The sequence below is a fragment of the Leuciscus leuciscus genome, assembly GCF_965113295.1.
Source record: "Leuciscus leuciscus genome assembly, chromosome: 20".
NCBI classification, from domain to species: Eukaryota; Metazoa; Chordata; class Actinopteri; order Cypriniformes; family Leuciscidae; genus Leuciscus; species Leuciscus leuciscus.
In genome coordinates this window covers 20,381,244-20,396,061 of record NC_138744.1, presented here as the reverse complement: position 1 = coordinate 20,396,061, position 14,818 = coordinate 20,381,244, and the positions used below count along the sequence as shown (strand labels likewise).

The following is a 14,818-nucleotide window of genomic DNA, read 5'->3' as shown; positions in this document are numbered from 1 at the left end:
ATTGAATTTAGCATTTTATAACCATGTTGTGAGTGTGTACATTTAACAAACAAAAAGATATCTAAACTTAAAGACCTACCGAACAATCGTTTACATCTTCCCTGTTGTCAAATGAACAGCATGAAAGAAAGAAAGCAGAACATTAATCCAATTTAAAATCTCATTTTAAAGAAAATTAACAACCTGCAGCCAGTTGCATAACCAACAAGCAATTAGTCAAATGGCAATCAGTATTTTTATGTAACTGGCAGTTATGAACAGTATTAAAACAAAACAAATTATGACTAACTTGTTATACTAGTTATAGCAGTTTATACAACCAGCCCCTTTCGTGAAATAACATTATTTTATCCAAAACGTCAATGCCTAAAAGTTATAAAAAGGTCTATGACACACAATTATATGGTTTATATTTTCTTCCTGTTTTTTAAATATCTTCATATCATACAAAACTGACACACTTGCAACAACAAATAAGCATACAGCTAGTTCTAATATGAAACCTAAATGAAGCTACCAAGCAACAACTAGGTTGCATGTTCCTCTGAGACCCATTTTCTTCATCTGACCTTCATAATGGAGTCGCCCCACAATGATAATAGTAGTTATGGGAGGGGCATCTCATGCCATTCATTTGTCATATCTGTCAGCAATATTTTAATCTACCATGACCCTATTTAATATTTTTTTTTTATAATGGAACCATCAAGAATCAGGTATAATAGAATGAATAGCATTTTGATGTGTGACCCACTTTAGCCATTCTAATGCAACATTTCTAATTATACTGCTAAAAAAAATATATCCCTAATGACACTCACTAGAAGCATAAAATAAACTGAAACATCAGGCATGTGAAATTCATTTTATACATGAGCTCAAATACTGAACACTGCACAAAAGCTAAGTGCTACACTGTTTGTTAAAAATGCATACAGCCATTTTCAAGCAAGTCCAGCACATAAACGTGGCAAGCAAATGAGTAACAAAAGTACTGTCTAATCTGAATTTAGCCCACAATATTCAGGTTTGAATACAATTACTTATGGATTATACATTATACAGCCCATGGCCCCACACATTCCAGATGATGATGTCGTATATTGTGATAAAAATGCTTTGGCGTTTCTCTAAAGTTTGTTTTAAAATAACTAAGGGGCAGACTGAGAGGTGAAATGCAAAAAGGTTTTAAAATCTTTTAAGCCTACATAATATATGCAAGCACTCGGTTATCTAAAATCCCTCAATAGTGCAAAACCAAATTTAGCCTGGAACTGGAGAAGCAGGATTAATATTGCGGGGATGCATGGCTTAACATTCTTGCATACTGTCCGTTGACATAAGGAGCTAAAGATATAGCCTATTGGCCCATGTCAAATTGAAATTGGACATTGAATTCTGCAATTCAAGTTATGTTCACTGAAACACAATTGAAGATTACTGCAAAGCCTCTGTTCTATTAACAGCCAAAAGTGAAAGTTTTGTTTTTGCTTGCAGTTTAAACAAATAGTATAATGCACCCTACCTGAGATCGGGATTCAACAGAGCATCCATGTTGAGGCAGATCTGATGCTGAGCAGCTTGAAGGAAGCTGCAACACTGGGGCAATCCAACTCAGAGAAGTATGCTCTCTGACAAAATGTCACACCTATGGAGAAGAGACAGCATGCCTTAATTTAGTCAATGTAGATCCCCTGATGCAAATATATTTGTTCTCCACATTTGAACATACAGTATTTTGTCTACAGATGAAGCTTCCAGGTATCTAAGTGTAAAAAAAAAAATCCTCCACAGATACATCACTAGATGTTTCTATAAGTGCTAAAATATATTTTAAAGTTGCAATGAAATGGATAGAGCTATAGAATATAATCATTTTTACGATGCATTGCAATGTTGATGTGAGCGATTCTGAATTGATGCATGAAAACTAACTAATACATTTTTTAAATGTAATTAAATAGGCCTATCAAACATACTAATACACTGGTGTATTTCAAATAAAGTACTCTTCTCATGTATTAATACAAATGGTTGCATCCTTCAGAAGCAAAGCACTTGCATCTGATGTTGGCAGATAATGTACCAAGCTTCTTGAAAGCAGATATTTGGGCACATTTCGGCTTTTATGAAAAGAGCATGCATGAATGAGAAAATTAAGTGATGTTAAAAGGAGTTATTAAGCACAATAAGGCACGAAAAAGATCTCAATGCATTACCCGCGCTGACTGACACACCTGAAGCGTGTGCACAGAAAGACCGTCCGTTTGTCCTTTGTGTCAGAAGTAGCGAGAGCATTTGGAGTACTGTCAGGAATTTAGTGTGTCATGTTGCGCCACGCCACATGTAGACCGCATCGCTGATTATAATGGGTTCAATTTGATTTTGTGTTGTCCCACCACTTGCTTCTGGTGTAGACACATTGTTTTGCTAGTTGTGACGTTTTAAGCAAATTCATCATCTGTTTTACCTTTACCTGGCACTAGCAGTCCTTTCACAAACTTGTCCATTATATTTTTACACGGCAATACTCAATTCTGATTCTTCAATCGGGCCGTGTAGTGCTCTGTTATTCCACGACAACAGCCACTGATAAGTGGTTCCAAAACTGCCGTAAGTGATTGTAAAAAATCTGACGTGTAACATGTTAGATCCATGCATTATGTCTTAATATAATAAACCTGCTGCTGCATGCTTCATTAATGTTGATCAAACAAAAACAATAAAAAGAGGGAATCACCCACTGCTCTTGACAGAATAACTTTTGTATCATCATCGTGATGCACTGAGAATCGTTTTAATAATCGAATCCCTTTTTGACGTCACTTTCCTGCCGGAACACGCCCCCTCAGCCGGACTGAGTGGCAAAAGAGCCTGTTGTGTGATTGAATAGGCGAAACTGCGAAAAAGCGGGTAAAACAAACGATTATCAGTTTAAACTAAAGGTTGGATTTGACACAGGGTTCCTTACAACTTACCAAAGATCCAGTGATCCATGGATATTGACATGCAGCCAGGAATCACTTTCCTGACATTTATATGTGCTTGATTTCGACGTGGGGGAAATACATAAAGCAAATTTGCCCGTAAACGCTTTATATAAATAAAATATAGGTAGGTCTAAATTCGGGTGATCACTTATATCAATGTTATATGTATCATCCAGCCCTAAAACCTTTTTTTTCAGTTTTTTGTCAGTGTTTATTTAAAAACATCCAATTATGCAGAATGTACGATGGTAAATATTTAATTGATGAATTGTCAATACAATATATAACAATACAATATAGGGTATGATTTTACCCCTAAATTCAGCATATTAACACAAAATGGTAACTCGCTGCCTGGAGTCCAGTTGTTTCTATGAATTGCAGCATTCCATTTGTTTCTCTGCTCTGTAGCTTTTAGGGGTATTTGCTAGGGCTGAACGATTAATCGCAATAAAACCGCACGCGATTTGGCAAAGGCTGCGATTATTTTATGCGCAGCTTGTCAGTGGAGTGCGGCTGATTGGTAGTAAATACTGCCCCATTTGAACACCAGAGGGCGCTCTCATGCAAACACGATAAATATGCCCCGCTGCGGCAAGTACAATAATGCTCATCATTCCAGGAAATCCCCAGGGGGGCAGGGTTTCATATTATTTTGAAGTTTCCCCGGGCGCCGCCATTGGCTAGCGGACCCCCACCTGCTGTTAGCATCCCATTGACTCCCATTCATTTTGGCGTCACTTTGACAGCGAATAACTTCACATCTGAGGCGTTTAAAGACTCCATTTGTCCATTATTTCGAAAGAAACACAAAAATATATAAAAGGCTCCATTACCTTGTAGCTTCCATTATGGTCCCGTAGAAGCAATTTTTGTAAAAATAGGCTAACGATTGCGTCATAACTAGGGCTGTAGCTATCGATTATTTTAGTAATCGAGTATTCTACGGATTATTCCATCGATTAATCGAGTAATCGGATAAAAAATTGTGGTAATAAAAATAGATCCAAGTGAACAACAGCCTTTAAAATTACTTAAAGACAAATAGGTAACACTTTACAATATGGTTCGTTAGTTACTCAGAATGAACAATATTTATTTCTACAGCATTTATTAATCTTAGTTCATGTTAATTTCAACATTTGCTAATACATAATTAAAATTAATGGTTGTATTTGTTAACATTAATGTAATGAACTAACATGAACAAACAATGAACAGCTTTATTTTTTATGAACAAATGTTAGTTACAGATGTAGCTATTGTTCATTGTTAGTTCATGTTGATTAATACATTAATGTTAACTAATGAGCCTTATTGTAGTGTTACCCAAATAACAATAACAAGCAATAATTATTGGTTCAAATAAAGTATCAAAGTAATCATATGGGTTTTATTGAACAACGCTGTTAAAATACACCATGTAAAATATATGATAACTAATAAACATAACATTTAATTCAAATGTCAACTTAATCTTTCATATTTGGTCACTTCTGTACGATAGAAATGCAACAGCTGCCGTAATTTCTTGAAAAGAACATGTGCACGTCAAAACATGCAAGCAGTGCAAGGGTTAAACTTCTATTTTTGAAATCGCGATGAACAACAATTCGCACATGAGAATATATGCGATTGCGAATATATTTCTGAATATATTCAGAAACATACTTATGTATTCTCCTGTGTTGGCGAAGATTTATAAATGAGCTGCGTTACGAATCTTGTGAAACGGCGCAGACTGCGTGCAGATGAACGTTATAAGCCACACAAACTCACAGCATGCAAAGATGGAGTTTGAGAAACCCGAGACGCTCCATGCATATAAATGATGACAGTAAGTTACTATGAAACACGCGTCCGGGGTTTTGCGTTCCCAAATGCACATTATTGGAAACTTAAACAAACAGCACATGCAGAGACTGAGTATACGTGTGGAGCAGCGTTTACTGTGAACGGAGCTGAGGTAGGCCTATTTTTAACACAATCTGCACGCATGTAAATAATTCAACCGTCATGCTTCTCTGTGGGAGAAAAAAAACAGCGCATATATTTATTTAACTTAATCTTAGCCTTTGTGATTTCACAATATCATGATTGTAAACAGTTAAATATATCGCGTAGCCTTAGAAAACTGTGTAATGCGGTTCATGGACTCTCGTCTGTGGAATGCGCCACTTCCGGTATTTTGCCGGTTACTCGACACGGGTAAATTGCAATCGAGGATTTTTTTAAATCGAGTACTCGACTTTAATCGAGGAATCGTTACAGCCCTAGTCATAACCACGCGACTCTGTCGCACAGTAGAGAATTACCGTATGGACAGGAGGAGAAGCTCGCGCGCAATCGGGGGGACGTGGAGGCAAAGTGACAAAATAATTAATCAGAATACAAAGCAAAAGTTGCTCCTGCTCCTAGCTCATGGACACCTCCTACTCACACTCTCCGTCTCTGCAAGTTTCAGAAGGGAATGATTCAGATTTCTCTTGGCACAGCTACTAGAAGACAGACGGGTTGCTCACGTCACATCTACGTCGTCAAGCTCAGTTTGAGTCTGCGCAGTACGCTCGACCATCAGGAAGTAAGTGCTTCTAATTGACTTCACTTGTCTCCGTTGAATCCAACGCTGTGTCCAGTTTATATACTGTCTATGGAAATCCCTATCGCTGTAGCTGAATAAACAGAAGATGAAACGCTTTGATTAAACATGACTTATAAATACACGACTGCCTTATTCTGTGTAAGAAGGCACATCATCTCACAGAAGGATGCTCAACTGTCGTTATGAAGTGAGTTTGGAGTAAATGCATGTTATTAAATGTTGTCTGTTGTTGGACAAGAGGTTCATAAATGCTTCATGTTTTGGAAAAATGTTTGACGCGTGTTGTTTTTTCAAATGCACGTTATAAGTGACTCAAACTCACAGTGCTTTCAGATGGAGCAGCTAAAAGCCGTAGCCTAAACCTAAACCATAGCCGTACATCAATGACAAGCGGCGCATATAAAATAATAATCGCAGCCTTTGCGATTTTAAAATGGCGATAAGCCATCTCGATTTAAGTGCGATTACAAGGAAAGTGCGATTAATCATACAGCCCTAGTATTTGCTGCCTTTTACTGCTAAGAGGCACTACAATCACCGACTTTGAAAAGTGTCAGTTTATTCTCTCTATTGCGTAATCTGACGCGGCTCGTTGAGAACTGGCCAGCAGATAAATTCAAGTGAAACTTTGTAGTTAAACGAATTCATAATCCCAATACTGAAATTACAGCACAAATTTAGAACTGAAACAAATGTAGCTTTCTATTATTGCATCAAATTTAAAGGGGTGGTATAATGCCCTTTTCACAAGATGTAAAATAAATCTCTGATGTCCCCAGAGTGTGTATGTGAAGTTTTAGCTCAAAATACCACACAGATATTTTTATATAGCATGTTAAAGTTGCTATAGTAATATCTTCACTCGTGAAAAATCCTCTCACCGGCCCCCGCTCCCTCTAGTGAAGATATTACTGCGCCAAGTCGAAGTGCTTACAAGCACTTGCTATGGTATTCCGCCATACAAAATAGTTATCCATTTTACACGCTTAGAAAAGCGCAACGTTTTGTTTTGTGTCACCGTCCTAGGTCGAGTTACACTTCGCGAGTAACTATTTAAATAGGGAAAACGTGGAGGTGTTTGGTAGCTTCTCTGCTTGGCCCATATTAAATGAAGTGGGCTAACAAAGTTTCGCCGCAAGACAGAGGGATTTAGTGCACGCACTGAGACGAGAGAGGTATGCATCAACTCGTCTTAGTTAAGGGAATAACATAGTTTAATATGAAAAAACGGTAGAGTATCCCTTTAAAGGACAACTCCAGTGAAAAATGAACCTTGGGGTAATTAACACATGGTTACCGAGTCGATCGTTCCCTGGGGTGCGTTTTCATGAAAATCGAATATAAAGTGTTTTATCTCTAAAAACAGATTAGCTCATAACACTAGTATATGGGGCAGAGAGTAAGTAAAAATAAATCGCTAGTTAATACCACTAACAAGGCTCAAAATAGCCTCACACTAACACGGTAGCATAATGAGGGTCCCTACATACAAAACGAAGCATGGAGAACTTTGTAAGTTTACAGACAGTTTAATAAGAAGATACTTTATAAAGCCAGTACATTACGCATTTACAGGCAGGATCCATCTTGGAAAACAGTATCGACTAGTCGAGCCACGAACGCCCTGCTACATTAGATTTCACAAACGTAATTCCTATCGACCAGCTCACGTAGCAGGGCGTTCGTGGCTCGATTAATCGAGTCTGTTTTCCAAGAAATCCTGCCTGTAAATGCGTAATGTACTGGCTTTATAAAGTATCTTCTTATTAAACTGTCTGTACACTTACAACGCTCTCAATTAGGGATGCACCGAATCCAGATTTTTGGGGTTCGGCCGAATACCGAATCCACTGTTTAAGATTCGGCCGAATCCGAAACCGAATACCGAATCCTACTCGCATCCTTACTGCTTAGGGTCCTTGCCACCACGAGACAAATCGACATTGCAAATTGAACATAAAGCTCGACTTGAATCGCCTTCTTTTGGTTGAAAGTACTGCCAAACAAAACTTTTTTTGCTTACGAGTTCCATTTTCAGATTCTTACAGCCTACTACATTCGAACGGTCCTATGTAAACACCTTCACGTAATCAACGGCCGTGTGACGTCGACCAGCGTAGTGCAAGTCTAGGGTTCGGTTTCGGTGGAAAATAAATCTAAGGTTCGGCCGAAACCGAACCCTGTCAAAAAGCCCAGGATTCGGCCGAATCCGAATCCGAATCCTGGATTCGGTGCATCCCTACTCTCAATGCTTCGTTTTGTATGTAGGGACCCTCATTATGCTACCGTGTTAGTGTGAGGCTATTTTGAGCCTTGTTAGTGGTATTAACTTGCGATTTGTTTTTACTTACACTCTGCCCCATATACTAGTGTTATGAGCTAATCTGTTTTTATAAATAAAACTCTTTACATTCGATTATCATGAAAACGCACCCCAGGGAACGATCGACTCGGTAACCATGTGTTAATTACCCCAAGGTTCATTTTTCACTGGAGTTGTCCTTTAAAAATCGATTTCTGTAAAAGCAAATATCTCCCTTTGCTTTGAACTTTGAGCATCGTAACTTTGCAGATGTTGCTTATGCTCAAACAGCAACATTACACACTAACTAAAGTTAGAAAAGTGAAATCATAATCAACCACCCCTTTAAGCAAAGTACACACGTTAACATTGTGTGCCCAGTTTTTCTATAGCTAGAAAGGCAATGCATGTAAAGGTTACGTGTCTTATACTTCGTGTTAATTTAATTTGTTAGTAGCCCTAGATTTATGAACTGAAACACAACAGTGAAATGAATTAAACTAAATGATCATAAAATTTAAACATTGTCAGGACTTGCTAACTGATGTTAGCCGGCAGCATTTGTGTTTAGCATTAATTAAGAATTAAATAGGCTTAAAGTAGGTTGTTATGATTAGCATAATTTTCTTTAATAAATAAATGAAAACATTTAACAAACATTGCAAATAGAAAAATGTCACATCAATGAGGCTTTGCGTAAGCATAAGAGGTTAAGCTCATGCTCATAAGACAGCGTTCAGACGATAGCTCTGTGGTCAACGCTTCAGACGGTCTTAGTTCAAATCTCAGCTCTACCAGCTTCATACTTTTTTTTCTGTATGTTTCGCCCTGGCAAATCGCACCTTGCTTACAACCATTTTTTTTTTTTTACTCTTTCTGTATAGGGAACATTTTCTTTCTATTTTTAACAGAACTGCTTTTGAAATTATGATTGGAATTATTATACAAATGTAAATTCAGTCATTCTGTTGGATAATACTTGTTCCTTAGTGTAAAACGGAAATGCATGGTCATTTTATTTTATAAATATAAGCAACAACAAAAAAAAAAAAACATGGTGTAACAGAATTATAGAACTAGACATATCTCTCTCCATTAATAAAAAAAAAAATTACAGTAGCCCATGTTTGATCGGGATTTGAATCCGTGTCATCTAAATCATTGAAACCTAAGTTCTACCATTCGACCACGAATTTACTTGAAAGCCCTGAAGTTCGGTTGTTTCGCTCACACGAGAGAGGAGCGCTCTCTAGAATAGAATAGTAAAAATAATCAGCGTCACTGCACCTAATTTATTTTCACTGACAGCAAGATATGCCGATAATGGTCTTTTGGTGTATTTTTTGTTATCGCGCTGCTCCGCAGAGGAATAGGCTTCTGTTGCCCACCGACATCTACAATATGAAATATAGGCTAAAACTTTTTTTTTTTTTTTTTCTAAACGTTTTTTCAGACATTTGGTGCGTGTGCTTGGCTGAGGAGCCACTGGTGCGAAGCTACCATCTGCGGGATTATGACTGAACGCCTCTAAGTCATTTTTTTTCTCGTTCTTGTTGAAATAATGAAATTTTTTTTTTTTTTTACAAGACCTGTGTGTTTTTTTTATTTATTTATTTTTTATAAACAGATAACCTACAAACAGAGATATATTATAATATAATAATAGGCGGTAATCGGCCTTCTGGTTGACTACCTACTGTATAACATACATTTTTCAATTTTCATTTCATGTTGACTTTAAGAAGCAACTAATTATATAATTGTGCAAAATTAGTTCTGTCATCATTTACTCACCCTAAAGGCCCAGATATACTTCAAGCGAAATTGAAGAACAAACTGATGTGATGTCATTTCGAACAAAATCGGGCCTAAACGAAGTTCGTTTGGAGTTTGAAACAGCTGCTAAACATCTTCCTGCTACCATTGGTCTGTGGCTACCATTGGTCTACATATTAGGTAGGTGTGCTCGGATGCTCCGCCTTCTTTCACATGCAAATCTTTTCTGGTTCATGACATGTGGCCTGTTCAGTCGCTCACGGTCTGACGTCCTTGAATGAAAACATGAACACCCTGGAGAGCTGCTTTACAGTAAAAAATTAAGTTGTACTTCTGATGAAACGAGACACAGACACTGTTATCATGTTTAATACGGTAAAGCTGCTGGATTTTAATCTATTGTATAAAGTGATATGTAAATAAACGTGACTTTAAAATATCCACAATGCTATGATCATATGCTTTTCTTATGCTTTAATAAAATGCTTGCTGTTTTCTTAATTTTGTTGTGTATTAATTTTGTGATTGAGAGGATAGTGTGCAGCACATATTTACATATTCATCTAAACAGCGTTCTCCTCTCATCAGAGTCGGCGGCGTCAGATGTTTGATAACAGTATATCGCTGCACACGTATTTCGAACTTCGTTTTACCCCTAAATGAAAAACGAAAAAGAACTTTGTTGTGAGTATATCGGGGCCTTTACGTTGTTCCAAACCTGTATGAGTTTCTTTCATCTGTTGAACAAAAAAGAAGATTTTCTGAAGAATTTTGGTAACAAGACAGTTGACGCTTAGCACAGTAGGAAAAAAACACTATGCAAGTCAATGGCTACCCTCTACTGGTTACCAACATTCTTCAAAACAGATTTTGTGTTCAGCAGAAGAAAGGCACTCATACAGGTTTGGAACAACATAAGGGTGAGTAAATGATGAGACTTTTTTGGGTGAACTATCCCTTTAAGACAGTAAATTAAATAAGCTTATTGACATTTCAAAAGGGAAACACTTTTCATTTAGCTGTCAAAACTATCTTTACAATATTCTGCTGCAAATTAATCTGTCACTTGTCTTGAATATTAATATGGCTGCTTATAGTAAAACAATATTTGGTCTAGTGTTTGTTCCATGTTTCTGGCTGGTAAATTACTTCTGTGTTATTCATGGATTTACAAAATGACTTTTCATATTCAGCCTACATGTCATATTAAGCATTTTGCATATGAAAGGATATTCATGCATATGCAGTTAATTGTAATAGGCTATTCATTAATTTCAAGTTTGATTTTTAATATCTTTAAGAATAATAATAGTTAAAGCCTTAGATTTGCTATGCTTGTCAAAACGAGAAAATGTAGAATTGAAATGGTCATCTGGCTGCTTGTAGCAGCAGACAGAAGTGGAGGGAAGAGCACTTATCTGGCTCAGCAGGACAAACTGCCTTTTGTCTCAAATGTGAAAGGTAAACTACGTGCCCTGGACGCACAATATGGGTTCTGACATAAATGAGTAAGATTGGATTATGTCGTTTGTTATGTCCAATAATTATAGCTTGATCGTTGATCATATAATAAAGGATTATAAATCGACATGTTGTGGTTAAGTGGCAAAATAAATGCTTAAATACGGCAGAGGAGCGCATGTGGGTGACATTTGTTTGCACAACATAGCAATGTTTTGTCTACAGATGTCTCAGTTCAATTATTGCTGTGGACGACCATAACGAAACTGAGGTTATTTAATAACACGGCCTTCGGTTAGTTACCAGTAACTCCAGCAATGACTGTCTGGTTCATAATGTAAACGAGCTGGCCCTAAACCGCGCGCGGGCAGCTAAAAAATTTACCTCGTGGATATGAGGCCTACACGGAGGCCTCGCTGCATCTATTTTCACTTGTGTATCCAGGACATTCGATATACATTGACATTACAATATTGTCTAATAATATTTTAGACATTCTGTGAATTTCCAGCAGCAAAGACCATCACATTTTATATAATCTTACTTACATTTTTTGATCGGTCCCTGCATGTAGTAACGTTAGTTCCCTCGGCTCGCTGGCTAACAGTGAACTGTCGCTATGGTCACCCATTTGAAACGTCTATGATTGTTTATTTTTCATAACCGAATCAATTTGTTAAGCTTAACGGGTTATCTACAATGCCCTTTTCTCTACAAACCAAAATGTACAGTTTGACCTACGGTTTATGCTCTGAACCCATGAAAACGGGTCACCGTGAGCGTTCGGTTAGCGAGTTAGCAGTAAAGGGACTATATAGATAGCTCAATGGCTAACTGGTTAAAATCTGTAGTGCATGTAGGTTTTCATTGGGTATGTTTTATGTACCAAAACAAACGCACAGCAGCTGTAAAGTACTTACTTCGTATACTTCTCCAGTTCGGTCAAGCACTCCATCTTGTAGGACAATGATGGCAGTTTCTTTCACTTGTTTTCTCCCTAAACATCCAGCAGAACACAGACGTCAAATCCACACGGGTCAACAATTCGCCTGGTGTTAGATAGCATGCAGCTAGATCCAAATGCTTGCGTTTAATGCTCGGTCCACGGTGATCAAATAAATACACATTAGACGACTCCTCTGTACTGTACTACTGGTTTATCAGTACGAAGCGGGTTGTGGAAGGCACCATCCTTTTTGTTTCATGGTGTAGTAGGGCAGCCTCAGATGATCTGGCGGAGTCGATATGCGATGCACCGGTCGCGGGACTCGCGGCTCCTCCTCTCTCGTTGCGAGCCACAGCTCATGCAGTGAAGAAGAAGGTCGACTGATGTCTCTGCTGTCCAGAGGGACTGATGACGATCCTAGTCGACGATCTTGGGGCCTTTGTTAAGCTACGAAATCTTCCATTACTAGATAACGTGGAATCAAATAGTTTTAATGCAAAGAGAACGCGCGACAGGCTCAGCTAAAGACTATTTAGTGCAATGCTTTTGGTCAGACAGACAACATGGAACCCGGATAGGCATTCAGTGGTGTGGGAACCCCAAGAAGTCAGTTCAGCATCTTTAGTAGTATCAGGGAAATGTGAAATTCGGAGGAAAATTGGCAAGTTGTATATGGCAAGCAGTTTATTATTTAACACAAACTAGAATCGATTTTAATGTTACTAGTTCCAGTGGTAAGTAATCCAATTGTGACTATATATTTTTCAATTTAATTTCACTAGAAACTGAATAGGCCCATTTGTCGCTATTGGGAAAGTTGTAGCAAAGAAATAAATAGTAGTAGGTTATCTAATCAATATACTTGCATTTATTACTTTGCTACTACTCACTTTCCAAATAATAGCAAATGACTATTCAGTTTTAATAGTATCAAATTACTAATTTTGCCATATTTTAGCTGTGGTCCAGATATCAATTATTCACTTAAGACTGGTAAATGCTTCAGTTGTTTCTGATGCTTGTTTCACTTTATCTTGCCTTACCAAACCATTCATTACTGTTAGTACTTGTTTCTTTGTTACTATTTCCATTTCTAATATATAATATGAATAATACTAGTGACTAGTTGAATACCATTAGATCACTAACTACTAGTAATTAAAATAAGTATTAGTAACATAAAATACTATATACAATAATATATAAATTGTTAGTTTTAAGAAATCAATGTTAAACAGCTTGTGGTTTATATGGATGCAGATAAAAGCTTTGGAAATGCTGACTTTTCTCCATCTGTTGTATTCAGCAGTATCTTAATAAAATATTTAATTTATAATATATTGTGTCTGGTTTTATGAAAAGCCCTTCCAGTGATCTCGTTTTGAACCATTCCTTGTCATTTTTGCCAGTCTTTAAAATAACCAGTAGGGTTTATCATTGCACTCAGACTATATATAAAGTATTTTAAAAGACATTCAGTGTATACAAATTGTCAAATGCTTTGCATAGTGATGCCACAGATACCTACTGGTAGGTAATTTTTAACTAAATGTCTAATTGCACAATAGCTGTTGTGTTTGATGTTTTCTGTGGTCGGCAATTCACTCAGTTAGTTTAGTTACTAATAAAACAATTAAAGGCAGATATTCTCACACAGAATTACTAGCAGAGATCTCAAGCCACAGGTATGGACATTGGCTCTTCAAATAAAGGCATGTCTTAAACATTTTGATGTCTATCTCTTCTGGGGTCTATTCATTTCCAAACATGGTTAACTTGCTAGTTTGTGTTTAGAGCTTGAGAGTCTATCGTCTTTACTTAGTAACTTCATTACCAATTTCAGCTGAAATGTAAAAATATTTGGGCTCATAAAAAGATTAAAATATATAAAAAAAAACAGTAGCAGGATTATTTTGTAATAACATGGTGTTTGGTTTGGTGATGATGCACAAGCCTTGCTGATCGAAGTACATAATGTAAAGTGTGTTGGTTATCTGTGTCTGCTTTATCTCACTGTTCAGTCATTGCTCTTAGCTTCATGAGGAAATTTGTGATGAGTTTCCAGTGGGAAACATCCTGACAGTTCCAGGTGGAGCCTCGTAGTGGAAATAGCCCTGCCTAATCCATCTTGTACTGTGCAGGACTCTTTCTTGTCTTCAAAAGTCTCACACTTGATGAATTGTTTGTAATTCTGTACATTTTCTCTCTTCTACAGGTCTGATGTTTTGTTGTTATCTTCAAATGGCCGTGTCTGTCTAAACATATTTTGTTTGGTATGTTTGTCTTTAGTGAGAGTTCACAGTGAGAACACTTCAAAATTCCAACTTGATGACAGACCTTTTTTGACTCATTTACTGTATTTTCTTTTTCAGTTAATTCCTGTGTTTTATCTATGCTACCTTTTTCCTGATTTTCTATCATTTTTTATTTATTTGTGAATATGGTATCTCAGCACCAGGCTCAGTATGATTATTTAGGCAGTGTTGGCAGCTGGACAGGGTAACCAGCACAACCCCTTTATCATTTCTAAAGCCTAACAGAGGTTAAAATGAGGGCATCATTGTGTTCAATGGACCACTGAATCAGTAACCCTTTGTTGTAGCCCTATCTCAGTTAAAGGGATCTGCTCAGAGGACTATTCTGAAATCAGGTTGTTTGTAAATTTCTAGATTACAGGCGTCATTTGCTTGTTGTTGTACCAACCGTGAAACAAGTATAGGGTCGTTTAACCAGTATAGACA

At 37.2% G+C, this 14,818-nt stretch overlaps 1 protein-coding gene across 3 annotated transcripts in view; it reads right to left on the bottom strand.

The window, feature by feature from the left end:
* The window catches only part of setd2 (SET domain containing 2, histone lysine methyltransferase), a 34,955-nt gene extending 22,140 nt beyond the window's left edge, over nucleotides 1-12,815 (bottom strand). The window contains exons 1-4 of one of the 3 annotated variants that reach the window (XM_082149953.1): nucleotides 12,052-12,808; nucleotides 10,226-10,325; nucleotides 1,526-1,648; nucleotides 80-101 (exon numbers count right to left, since the gene is read on the bottom strand). In XM_082149953.1, the coding sequence (XP_082006079.1) occupies nucleotides 80-101; nucleotides 1,526-1,554 (51 nt within the window). In that variant the 5' untranslated portion in view covers nucleotides 1,555-1,648; nucleotides 10,226-10,325; nucleotides 12,052-12,808. Of the gene's footprint in view, nucleotides 1-79; nucleotides 102-1,525; nucleotides 1,649-10,225; nucleotides 10,326-12,051 lie in introns of all 3 variants that reach the window. The other 2 variants (XM_082149954.1, XM_082149952.1) reach the window with 2 other exon arrangements.
* Nucleotides 12,816-14,818: the final 2,003 nt, after the last annotated feature.